Below are 13341 nucleotides of genomic sequence, written 5' to 3'. Positions count from 1 at the left end.
GAGGATCAGAAGATACCCAAATGTAATTTTTGTCTCGCCTGGAGGCTATGTAATCACGTTTCCGTAGAGGGGTGGGTGGGGTGGGTAGGGGTGGCTGTGTGTGACAAATTTAATTAAATTCAACTGTATTGACAAAGTGATAAGTTATGGACGGAGCTTGTCATACTTTTGACATGGTTCATGCACGGATGAACAAAATTTTTTGAAATTTTTAAAGCTACTGGACACACAGCTTTTGAAGGGTAGTTGGACCCTAAGATCCAGCGTAAACCTGAGGTGTACCTCAGCAATAAAACAAAGGGCTATCAATCAAATCCTGTGGTGCATCATAGGAAAGAAATAATATGAGTTGCTAATAGTATTTAGGCTTACTTGGACTGTCCGTTATTGAGCTCCTAACTTGCTAGATAGGTTCCAATGGGCTGTTCCTTTTGAAAATCATACAACCCCTATGGAAGACATGACTTTAAGGCAGTGTCTTCCATAGGGGGTGTATGGATTTCAACTGGAATATCCCAGTGGAACCTGTTCAGCAAGTTTGGAACCTGTTTCATTGCTAAGTAAAGGATTTGAACCACAGCTAGTGGCCTGTGTTATCCTGTCAGTCAGTCAGTCTGTCAGGGCAGACCAGACACTTCTGATGCTGTCACAATATTTTGACAAGCCTACCCTGACCCATATTTTGATATCACTTTGATGCCAGAAGTGCCAATTAGGATATGATCAGGATTATGATGATGAAGTAGTAGTATGAAGTGCAGTGACCCAGTCTAGACTAGGGGACTTGGTATTGGAGCAAAGAAGTTATGTAGAGAGTATGCACTCCACCATGTTTGTGTGTCGGGCATGGAGCCCAAACAGTGTACCTCTGCAGTATTGTTCATGCTTCCAATAAACTTCGGTTATAGTACTTGTTGGAACAATTAACCCTAACCCAACCCATGCTTTTGTGGCTATTGGAAGGGAAAGAAGAAACGAAAAAGGAGAGACAGTGAATAAAGAAGTTGCTTGATACCCCCGGAATTTGAACCTTGGACCACAGAAGATCACAGACCTGTAGCCACAGCGGTTTCGCTGGCCCGGCCAGTGATTCCGTGGGTATATATGACTGATTGCGTCATGGCATCATGTGGAATGGCATGCATGCGCAGTGGTTTTCATAATGAGATTTAGTTGTGTTTATAGGGTTAAGCATCCAACACATGTATACAGAAAGTAAATTTTCTTGGTCTGTACATTTGCCAATCCAATGTACCGTATTCATTCCAATAAGCGCCCATGCCCCAATAAGCGCCCACCCAGGGTATTTTCAATTTGCTAAAGGGTATCATTAATGTTTAAGTGACAGATAGACGATACAGTGAAATAGCTGGAGGACTGCACATCCTGTGTAAACTTGCAATGCATTTTCAACATCAGAAAAGCTACTAGAACGTGTCAGGACCCTTTTATAACATACGTAAATTCGTCTAATAAACGCCCCTCACGAAAAATTAGGTAAATCAGGTAAAAAATAAGCGCCCACCCAAAATGACTTTGTTAAGCGCCCTGGGCGCTTATTGGAATGAATACGGTAGTTGATTTATCATAATGCGTTCATAGGGTTATTTGGAGTCCCTATAACCTGTTTGGTAAATTAGGATAATAATGATGATACTGGAAATTGGGAGTCACGTGGCTTGTCCGCAGGCAATGTGACTTTGGATGATGGATGGGAGTCTTCTTAGGTGAAGAAGTTGTCCCTATCATTTATTAAAATGATTCACTATGTTCAGCTCTTGCTTCTGAAAATATAAAGTGCAAACCAGGGATAGGCTCCGGTAGAGGTTATTGCTGGGGGTTATTGATTAGCACATTGTTACCAGGTAATCCACACAAGTTCAACATTTTGGTACAAATTACTGTGACACATACAGGCATGTACAGGAACAAGAAATTGACCATAATCATGATAATTGTGATGAGCACCTTCTTTTTGACCCTTATAAATCGATCAATATTCAATTTGACTATGTGCCAAAACTCGCAATCATCCCAGTAAAGTCGCTTTTGCGGAGAAATCCTAGAAATGCAGTTTTTGTTTCTGGATTTTAATGATGACATTTTCTAAGAAAGCAAGGTATTTCAGCATAATTTGTTTTTAAAGGGAGTGATACCCCTTAGCATATTCCCTGGTTTTGCGCTTTATTTTTCCACAATTTCTACAGTTCACAAAATGTTCAGGAAATTTTGATAGATCCCACTGACATCTCTGTTTTGGGAGCAGGCCGACAATAATGTCCTGTATGTATATTATTAATGTTGAACATGATGCACACTGGGAAACACTTTATACTGTTTCCCCCTCCCCCACCCCCGGCCCCCACCCCCACTCCACCCGACAAATGATACTAACCCTGACACCTATGTGTAATGGAGTAGGACCCTAGTAGTAATTTTACCTGACAATAGTTGTGTTCACATTGTCGGACGTACACCCGGCGGAACTTGGTCGGCGCAAATTGCTAGTGGCAGTGTGAACGATGGTCATTGTAAGTTCCGCCAGGCGTACGTCGGACGATTTACTCCTGACAAAAGTCAGGAGTAGAGAGCTGGGTATAACCTCCGCCAGGCGTAAGTTGCAATGTGAACGCTGCTGCACCCGGTGTAAGTTTGACCTTTTGTTGGTCGAAACCTAAGACACTACTTATCGCGTGGTTGAAAAAGGTCACAGAAACGCCGGAAGTGGAGCCGATGTTTACACCGACCAGAAGTGAATGCTTGGTGGAAGTGGTCGGCGTAGTGCTAGGAGTAGGACACGTGGTAGGAGTAGCTAAAATATTTGTGGAATTTTTATCAATGTTAGCGTAAGTTTACACTGGGTGTTACTCGAATTGTGAACACGACTAATGCAAAGTAAAACTTCCATGCACTCAATCATTCAATATTGTTCAATCAGTCAGTATATTTTTCAACAGGATGACGGTTGATCTTGGATTTATGCTTTTCCTAAGGTTTTTTATCTTCGTAACCTGAGGTACAGAAATCAAAAGTCATTTAGGATATGACACTCATCAAACTGGGGTGACACATCTTGTCTCTGTGATATAAGTAATGTCATGTTTAGTGTCAAGAGATAGTCTTAGTAAATTCCAGACAGTTGGGCTACTCCATTTAGAATCCAAACTCCCCCTGTGGAAGATTTTGGAAATATCTGCCACAGGGGGAGCATGAATTTCAAATGGAATGAGCACATTAGGCAGCTCCATTTGAATTTCGTACACCCTCTGAGGAAGATTCAACCTGAATCTTCTCCTGAGGGAGAGTGAGTATCAAATGGAGCAGCTAATGTATTAATTCCATTCAAAATTCATACTCCCCTGTGGAAGATATTTCCAAAATCTTCCACAGGGGGAGTTTGGATTTTAAATGGAATAGCCCAATTTCTGTTCAGGGTTCATTCTGAAGTGAAGCATTTCACTAGGGCCCTGATGTTCAGAACTGCTGGAAAGTAAAATTAGGATATAACACTTTGGTTCAAAGTAGTGTGGCTTGTCTAGACTGCGAGACATGTTTGGAAATGGGAATAGTTGACATGCACAATGTACTTGTATAAGATGTCTTGTAGGCCTACATGTAGGACACCGCTATGGGCAAAGGTGTTTATTACAGTGATTTTGTGCCAGATGGTATTGCATTGCATTGCATCAGTGGTATAGCCCGACTTTTCAGAGGGGGAGGGCAAAGCAACTTTTAAGGGGGGGGGGCAAATTTAACAAATATCAGGGTGGTCAGTGTCTCACAGGAGGCAATTTTTGGATGTTAGAGTTACCCTTAGAAATAATCAGGACAAAATTTTTCCTGATGTTGACTTGTTTGATCGACAATCAACAATGAGACCCAAAACCCGATCTCGCCCTAGCCCCCCAACGGCGACTCCTATTGGTTCACAGGCCAAGCATCAACACAACTGCCCGGCAACGACCTGACCCGGTACAACACAGAACAATGGAAGCCCATTTTCTCAGCATGGGTAAAGGAGTTTTACTTTCGCTTTGCATCGTAAAACTGTGTTATATTAGGCATCAATAACAGAAAATAATTGTTAATTATCTTCACTCACCAACTCTCATTTACCATGATCATATTTTCCATTATGTACCTTAGTCAAGAGATATGCACACCTCCTCCCATACATGTATGCAAGATAAAAACAGTCAACCTTTCTCAACCCCTGCAAACCTGTCACAATCTTTCCAGTATTGAAACTGTGTTTATCTTATCCACCCCTTACTCATAAATGATTACAATGAGCGTGTTTATACTGAGCATCTCGCACGCTTTTATTCCCCTGCATGTTAATTTCATTCACCGTCAACCGGGTCATTTCTGCGGCACTGCAAATACATGGTAACAATTCACTTTTCACATACTTTAGTATTCTCTTGGTCAGGCTGACGTCACAAAGGGGAAATAGCCTTGTAAATCCAGTGTGTGCATGTGCATGCAGTTCCCCTTTCTCAAGCTGGTTGCTATGCGTGGCGTTGCGCAAGCTTGTGCAAAGGGGACAATGTTCCCGGATGTCCGACCGAGTGAATGGAAGAAAATATTTTTGTGACCTTCCAATTTCAGATTATGATTGCTTGCACTGTATTATTGTAAATGACTTCCAAAGTCACCCATACAGGGCCGTAGCAAGCGGGGCGGGTGGGGATGCCATGGCCGCCCCACTTTTTGAGAAATTTGTTATGTGTTTCTTTATATCCTTATTTCAATTTGGGCATATATTTGTAATTTGGCCGCCCACATTTGTGATGGCCGCCCACATTTTTCAACCTTGCTACAGCCCTGCACCCATACCTCTACTGCGCTATATTTCATCACCTGAAAATGTGGTTGACAGTGAGGTTCATTAGCATCACCCCACATTCATCTTCACCAAATTATCATTTGCCCCTCAGTTCTGCTTACCCTACTTACCATAGAATGTAATTGGGGATGTTGATCTAGGATGCTAGTAACACAAGAAAGCCATACACGTTTTGTCAATTGCTACTGTCTTCTTCTTACGTTCAATACCTTTGAAGGCAGACATTCACCTTTAATTAGATTATGTGAAGTGCTACTTTGATACAAGTGTCAAGCAAATGTACCATGAAAAGTGGAAAGGCGTCACAATGTAGGATGTGTATTTAAGGGGCTCTGGTGGGGTTGTTGCCCTGGCACGTATGTCCATGGGGCAGAGTTCTCAGAAGGTCACGGTTGCTGCCTCATATAAGGGCCCTCTTTGCATATATAATTTCTCAAATTATCACAGTTGGCCCTAGCACTACTTTCGGGCTCTATTGCTTGCCTCGCGATACGCGCTCGGATGCTCGCTAAGTCCACGAGGGCCACAAACTGCGGCTAAGTTGGCCCTAATTATTTAAGTGATTTTTCCATTCATTTGTGTTTTCTTCAAGTCGTGCCTCTTACCACTTCAACAAAACCTATGTGCCAGGCATGAGGTGTGAGCTGTACATCATCTGCTCTAACATGTCTATTGTGATCACTGAAGTTTCAAATTAAAATATTATCCTGAATTTTGTGGGATATTTCATCTGTTCAGTAAAATAAATCATATACCATTATTACCTTTCATTTTCCGGGCTTTGAGAGTTCCTCTTTTCAGCTGATTTCCTCTTTTCTGTTGCCAAAGTTTATGTGTTTTCTTATATATTTTTAGCACATATTTGGCATTTTTACCCTGATTTTATGCTGTTTTTCAGCGTTTTTAGTAATTTTCCTCATTTTTGGTCTGTGGCTTTCACACCCCTGCATAATAATTGTCTTTCATATAGTACCTATGAATACTTTTTGATTGGGTCAAATCAAGATTCTAAGCAGTTAGTTCACTAATCACCATGGTAACAGCTACATGTATTTGTATTTCAAGAGGTATTGTTTCCAGTCAAACCTTCCTCGTGATCTTGTTGTTATGCATACAGTTCCATTGGATATGGTGTAGCACTCATTACCTTCTACTCCATCCATCTCAAGCAAGGCGAGCTATAAAGCTTACCTGTCCGCCTCCCAGGGCATTTTGCCGACTTGTAAAACCGTGATAGAAGACTCTATTTGTGTCGGAATTGATTTGTGGTGTTGAATATCGCAGACTAGTTACAGTTTCAAAAAGTATAGCACATGATAATGAATATTGGGGCTGACGGGTAGAAATGCGACGACCGGTGATTTGTCGCTGTTCGCTATTTGCAGGACTATTTATGTTTCATATGTGTAACAACCTCATATGCATCGAGGGTATTTGTGCTCCAAATTGTGCCACAACCTGATATGTTCAGTCAATTTGTACTGTATGAAAAACATGCTTAAAAGGATTCTGATGATTTTAGTACAGTTACAATTTCATTCTAATTTTAGCTGACTAGCTGTCACCTATCTTCTATGGTAAATGATATATGCTAAATTACGTCAAACTTTACATTTAAAATATTTAAAATAAGTCAAATGATTTTATTAATGTGGTACAATGTTAAAAATGAATGTAGTATTACAGAACTCGTAAAATGAAATTAACGGGGAAAATAACACTGGAAATTCACAAATTTCTGTTAATCCACAGCAATTTTCCTCTTTTACTTGTTAAACTGCGGGCTAAAATCCTTAATTCTACGGATCCCTGTTAATCAACTGCAATTTTTGCCAATTTCCTGGACAATCTGCTGCCGGCTAAATAACCCTAAATTTGAATAAAGGTTATTTTACGACTATACGAATCGTACTAATTTTCATAAATTCATTAAAATTTGGAAGGTTTTGAAATAATTTGAACACAAGTGAAATGTCAGCTAACAAAATTCCTCCTACATTCATATGAATGTCAATGATTTGAATTGGTCGCAGTAAAAGTTCTGACCCCTTCAAAGCGTGGATTTTCTTTCTGTGCTGTGTTTACATATATATCACTATGCTTGCTCTTTCCAAATGAAAATTTCAAATGGTAAATGCCATAATATTGTAATAACAAACAAGCTGTATTTTAGTACAACTTGCGTCACAACAAAGTCCTAAGGGTATGCCATTTTTTTCCATATTCCTGCAAATATGTATGCAGTCTTTGCTGTTTAAAAGTATATGCACCATGTTCCTTGGCATGCCTCGGAGGAGGAGGCTCGGTTTTTTGGGCTCGAGTCGTACAGGGATACACAAACACTTTTTAAATTCGATTTGTTTGGAATTGCTTTGTTTTTTATCTTTATGTATTTACTGTATGTGTTTCTTTTGGTAATAGCACTGTGGTTCTTAGAGAGGGCTATACATGTATGATAAGTGTACCCCTAAAGGACTAAAAGCGATGTGGCCATTGGAGGGGGCTATACATGCATGATAAGTGTACCCCTAAAGGACTAATATTACAGTCCAAACTAAATAGGTTTGACTGCAATATTGGACCATTAAGCACATAGTAATGTATGGCTAAGAGTCACATTGTTTCCCTACTGCCTTTGAGTGCAACCCATTATATAGAATTCCCTTATTTATCTGCCGTAGGACACCTGCCCTTCTTCCCTCCTTGGCCCAGTTTTGCCCCTATATCAATTAAGCACAAATGGATAATGAATTGCAAGTCTTAAGACACCCATAGTTCCCCAAATAATATGATAGAATCCCCTGCAGGTGCGATATTACGGTCTGTGTCATGTTAAATGTAGGATGTTGTATGGCGAAGCAGTATATTGTTTCCTACCCTCAAGTCAAAAGCCAACCTGATCTGTCTGTACATAATGTGCATTGTATGGGTGTACGTGTTAAGGTGAGTGAGTGAGATGGCTAGAGAAATATTTCCCAGTTTTAAATATTTAGACAATAATAATAATATGCACCATCTATTTTGAGGTCATTGTGTGAAATCAGAGGGTTTTGTTTTGGGCTGAGGTAAAAAATTCAAGAGCCCCAAAACGAAACCTGTCAATTTCACCTTGAACTCGAAATAGATGGTGCAAAGTTATTATTGTCATTCATTACCATCGTATCTGATATTTTGAACAAAGGGTCAAAGGTCAAAGGTCATCGGGTCAAATTTTAAAATAACTTTGATTTGGTGCAAACTTGGTAAAACATAATTAAGCTGAGGAGAAGGAACATGTTACATGAAGCAGAGGACATTTGAGATCAAAGGTCATGCAGGGGTCAAATTTTAAAATTACTCTGTTTGGGCAAAGTTGATGAACATGAACTGGGTGGATATCTTAAAATAAAAGTAGCACACCTGTGATCAAGAACTGTAAAATTCTAATTTCAATACTATTTTTAGCCAGAATTTATGCCCAAACTTTATTACGCATGAACTCTTCAAATGTAATCCAATTTCATGACACAGATAGGGCTTAAAAAAAGAAGTTGACTTTTTTTTTGCAATTTCTGTAAAATATGATGTCCCGCCTAATAATACTTTGCATAGAGAATTTGAGAGAAATGGAGACAGTATGGGCTTTACAAATGTATGCATCTTCAGGCGTGTATTTATCGAAAATACTAAGGAAAATGTGATTCAAATCAATGCAGGAAACGCAACTGAACACAATTTCCATCCCACATTTCCCTGTTAAAGTTACAGCATATGTTTACGCTGCCAAAATTAACAAAACAAATGCAGAAATTGAGTCAGAATTTGTGAGTAATTGACGATTTTAGTGCATTTTATACCACAGTTAAACATAAATAAAACACATTATTTTGAATATTATAAACCAAAATATGACCCTTTAGTCAAATTTCAACCAAAAAAAGCGACGGTCGATAAGGGCAAGTCAACTTGGTTTTTTTAAGCCTAGTAGATGATGCCTTTGTTTGAAGTCATTTTGAGAAAGAAAGCAAAATTCTTGTACAAATATACCTAGAAATACGTATAGCAAGGTTAACCCTCTGAGCACTACTGCCTTTCTAACAACAACATTGATTGGATGATGACAAGAGATATTCAGTTGAATAGCCAATAAGAATACAGTTTTGAAAATATTTCACCCATTCATTTTAAATGATAGCATTATTCTTACAAGATCACTGATTGGTTCAATAAATGAAACAACATCCATTCTGACCAATCGGCAGGTAGTTTTCATGGGGTTAATATGGTACTTCCGATGCCAAGAGAAGATGCATAAATTGGTCTCATCGGTTCTTCAGAGAATAACATCAAGCTGATTAAATTTGCTGCCTTTAAAATTTCCCAGGAGGAACCAGAAATAGCAGATGCTTTTTAAGTTTAGATGTTTTTTGTGCACTTGAAATGGCAAATGGGATTTGGACATGCTTTGACATTTTTACTTATTGAAAACATAGACGTCTCTGCAATTTCCTTCTTACATAAACTAAGAGTATCTCTCTTTTACTCTCTGTTTATCGTTCTCTCTCTCTTGCTATCAGTGGCAGCGCTACTGAAAATATGTTCTTGCCCCCCAGTTTTGAGGCAAAAAAAACCCCCAAATTACGTAAATTTCCACTTTTGGTGGCAATTTTGCGCAAAATTTGTTGATTCCCCCCCCCCCGAAATTCACTTTTCCCCCATGCCCAACCCAAAAAATTCCTGGTGCTGCCACTGCTTACTATCTCTTGCTCTCTCTTGCTCTCTTACCATCATACTCTCTTATGCTCCCTTACTCTCTCTCTTACTCTCACTTTTCTCTCTTACTATCTTATAGTCCCCATACTCACTCTCTCTCTCTTACCATGTCTCTTTTACTTTCTATATATCTTTCTCTTACTCTCCTATATGCGAAAAGATAATTTTTATAGTGGAGCTCAATTCAGAGAATAAACGATGAAGTTTTGTTTTTACTATCCTCTACCGTGTGATAGACGACAGACAGGTCCAATATTTTTATTGTAGTGGATGCCAGCTGCTCATTCTTAGTCAGTTAAATACCTTCATGAAAACTTCACTTTTTCTAAAATAAACGAAACTTGCTTACCCTTTTAGTTGCGCGTACTGCTAGCTCGTTTGCGTATTACACTCTAGAACGCGCTACATACTTGTGCTTCAACAAGCGGTTTCTGCTGCTGTCTACCGTGTGATAGACGGCATGCAGAAACCAGTGAAATACAGCTTTACAACCTAAATCCCAGCCACTAACTAAGAATGGCTATTCCGTTTAAAATCCACGTACCCCCTGTGGAAGAAATTTCATTGCCATGTCAATTCTACTTGCACCTTATGTTCAGTCCAGCTGGAAATTTTGACTAGTTTTATGTGAAATTCTAGCCGAAAATTGTGGAAATTTGTCAAATCCAGTTGAATTTGGCACACTTTGGCTTCAAATTAAACAATTTTGTTTCAAATTCCAAAATCTTCCGCTTTGTATGGATGAAAATAGTTGGATGTGGAATAAATTACACTGTCGAGTTTTGGTTGGAATTCCAAAATCTTCCACAGTGGGGTGTGTTTTGCAAATGGAACAGCCCATTTCCATGTTACACTATGGACCACAATGGCCTCATCCCAATGGCATAGTTCAATAACCTCAATTAAACAATCAAGAGTGCTAAATTTGACCTCAAGTTGCAGAGTATGAGTTTCTGTACTCAAATTTTCAAAGGTCATTCAATGAATGTACAAATGTATTGGGGTTAAAGAACTGTGTCCTGATAGATGAGCATGTTGTGGATCCTAGTGTTACAGCAACTGGGGCAAGGAGTGAAGATACGACAGTAAGAAGGTCTATTATGTCCAAGAATCTCAGTCGGCAATGATGGATTTGGGATTAACCTACAATCATGCAAATAGTGTTGAAGCAAGAAATAAGCACGGAATGGTAGTCATTGATCATGATGTGATCAAGTGTATTTAAAATGAAATTGTGCTCCAAAATATTTTATATATAAGGCTAATGAAAGTTGATATTGAGTTTCTTTTCACTTATTGTTTTGCTGAGTGATGAGATGATTCTTTCTTTATTGGTTATTTTTTTAACATTTTCATGGAGCAAATCAGGTTTTTTATCACACTAATTAGTAATACTAAGCCATGTTGAGGCAAGTAAATGACAGATCAATTATACTATAGCTTAGTTAGAATATTGACCTCTTTGCTGTGAATTCAAAGACTGTCAAAAGTAGGAAAAATACTGAAATATTCCAAATTTTCATTAAAATGGCAAAATAAGGAATTCTGTTAAAGGACATTCTGACGTGGCATAAAAAAGGTGACACGGTCGGCAACGGAAACTCAACATCAACTTTGCATTTTATTTATTTATATCATCTCTCTCAGGATGTTTGTAAAACCTTGTTTTCTCCTGTACTGACGTCATAATTTTTGTTTTAGCACTTTAGGATTCACTATGGACCACAATGGCCTCATCCCAATGGTGTAGTTCAATGACCTCAATTAAACAATCATAGTGCAAAATTTGACCTCAAGTTGCAGAGTATGAGTTTTTGTACTCAAATTTTCAAAGGTCATTCAATGAATATGCAAATGTATTCGGGCTATAGAACTGAGCCCTGATAAATGAGCATATTGTGGATCCTAGTGATTGGTTTGTGGTTTGGATCAATTCTAAGAAAACCAATATCAAGTATTGACTGTTTTCACCTCCCAAAATGCTTTGCAAAACAGTTATCTATAAGTTATGAAAGACATTGTGTGAGCATCCGGGGGGGTGTCACTCCCATTGTGGCCTGTAGACCATCCGCGATAATCAACTTTTGAAAAGCACCCTAAACAAGGATTTAACCCTTGGCTAAAACGATACCCTAAACAGGTGTTTTTACACCCTAAACGGGATTTTATTCCTTGCATCAAATTTCATACCCTAAATTTCATTTCAGCGTATTAGCAATTGCAATTTTGCTACCCTTTTTCCAATATTTCATGTGTTTTTGACACCCTAAACGTGTTACGCTGCGTATCGTGCCTACCCACAAAAAACAAACCTTTTCGCGCGTTTTTATTATCGCGGATGGTGTATAGGCCACAATGGGAGTGACCCCCCCCCCCGGAGCATCCATGGTGTGACGTAGGTTTATGAGCCATGATGCATTGTGGGGAAATATGAAAATTATTTATACAGAGCTTTCCTTGGCCAGACATCTGAAAACTGATGTACAGCTTGTAGTTATAGTTGTTAATACTGTATTAATTAGGGTTTTTTATCGGGTTCGCCGTCGGACAAGTTTAGAACTGTCAAGCTTTCGTTAGGAGTAGCTCTGACATCTTCAGGACAAAGTACCTAAGAATGCGACATGTAGGCCGCACCTTGCCTACTGATGGCTCTGAAAAGAAAAGAGACGTTCACTGAAGACTGCCCCTTGTCAAAAGAGAACAAGCAGATCTCGCCTATCTGCTAATTTAAAGGTTTGGTGGCTCTGAAAAGAGCCGTTCTCTGAAAGAGCCGTTAATACTGTATGCTGGCCAAGATATTGATAGACACCAAAGTCAATATTTCAATTTTCTAGCATGTGCAATGAAACAGATCTCATTTCGTATTCCCTGGCAACTTTTCACTCATTTTATGAGAACAAGTTTCATTTATCAGAAACCAACAGAACCAGCTTTCCCTGCCCAGACATCTTGAAACTGACCAACAAAAGTAGGATGATCTTTGTGCATGTCATTATAGACATCAATGTCTTATGATCTCTCATCTATTTTGTTTCTTTGTAATACAGGATATTTATGGTACCCAGCTTTATGTAGGTCTGACATACAGAGGTTTATCTCTATTCAAAGGAAACCAGCTTATACAGAACTTTCCCTGGCCAGACATTAAGAAACTGTCATACGAAGGGCGCACATTCTTTGTGCATGCTGTGGTTGACGAGGTAAGTGGGGCAATGGTTGATTACCTGAGACACCCATTACACTGTCATCAAGTCATTTAAACCCATGAGAACTACCTGCCGATTGGCCAAAAAGAAGTTTTCATTTTCGGTTGGACCAATCAGCAATATTATTGGAATAATTTCACTACACAAAAAAATTGGGGTGAATTATTTGCAAAGCTCCATTCTGATTGGTGATTAAAGTAAAGATACCATGTAATTGACCAATCAGAGGTAATGTTAGATCGGCAGGTAGTGCTCAGGGGGTTAAATGTGTAGGATGTCTCTTTTAGTGTAGCACTGGCAGGCTTCTCCATGTAATGATGCTATACTGTGTACCTTTCTTCTCAGCATTTTCTAGTGCCCATTTGGGGATGACATCAAAACTGGACAGGTGGTTGACCGCTGGTTCCGTCCAGTTTCGTTTGCTTTTCATTGTTTAGAACAATAAGAACCGGACGGAACCGGCGGTCAACCGCTGGTCAAGTTTTGATTTCATCCCTTACCCACTTGAATGGAGAGAAACAAGCAAAATGTTCA

The 13341-nt window shown here is 39.2% G+C and overlaps 1 protein-coding gene across 7 annotated transcripts in view; it reads left to right on the top strand.

The window, feature by feature from the left end:
- Nucleotides 1–13341, top strand: part of LOC140171768 (FERM domain-containing protein 3-like) — a 107891-nt gene that overhangs the window by 59346 nt on the left and 35204 nt on the right. For all 7 annotated transcript variants that reach the window (XM_072195092.1, XM_072195090.1, XM_072195095.1 and 4 more), the window contains exon 7: nucleotides 12649–12801. In XM_072195092.1, coding sequence (XP_072051193.1) covers nucleotides 12649–12801 — 153 coding nt within the window. The remainder of the gene's footprint in view (nucleotides 1–12648; nucleotides 12802–13341) is intronic.

Source organism: Amphiura filiformis, chromosome 15, assembly GCF_039555335.1.
Source record: "Amphiura filiformis chromosome 15, Afil_fr2py, whole genome shotgun sequence".
Lineage (NCBI taxonomy): Eukaryota > Metazoa > Echinodermata > Ophiuroidea > Amphilepidida > Amphiuridae > Amphiura > Amphiura filiformis.
Note: the sequence above shows the minus strand (reverse complement) of the source record. Positions and strands in the feature narration are given on the sequence as shown.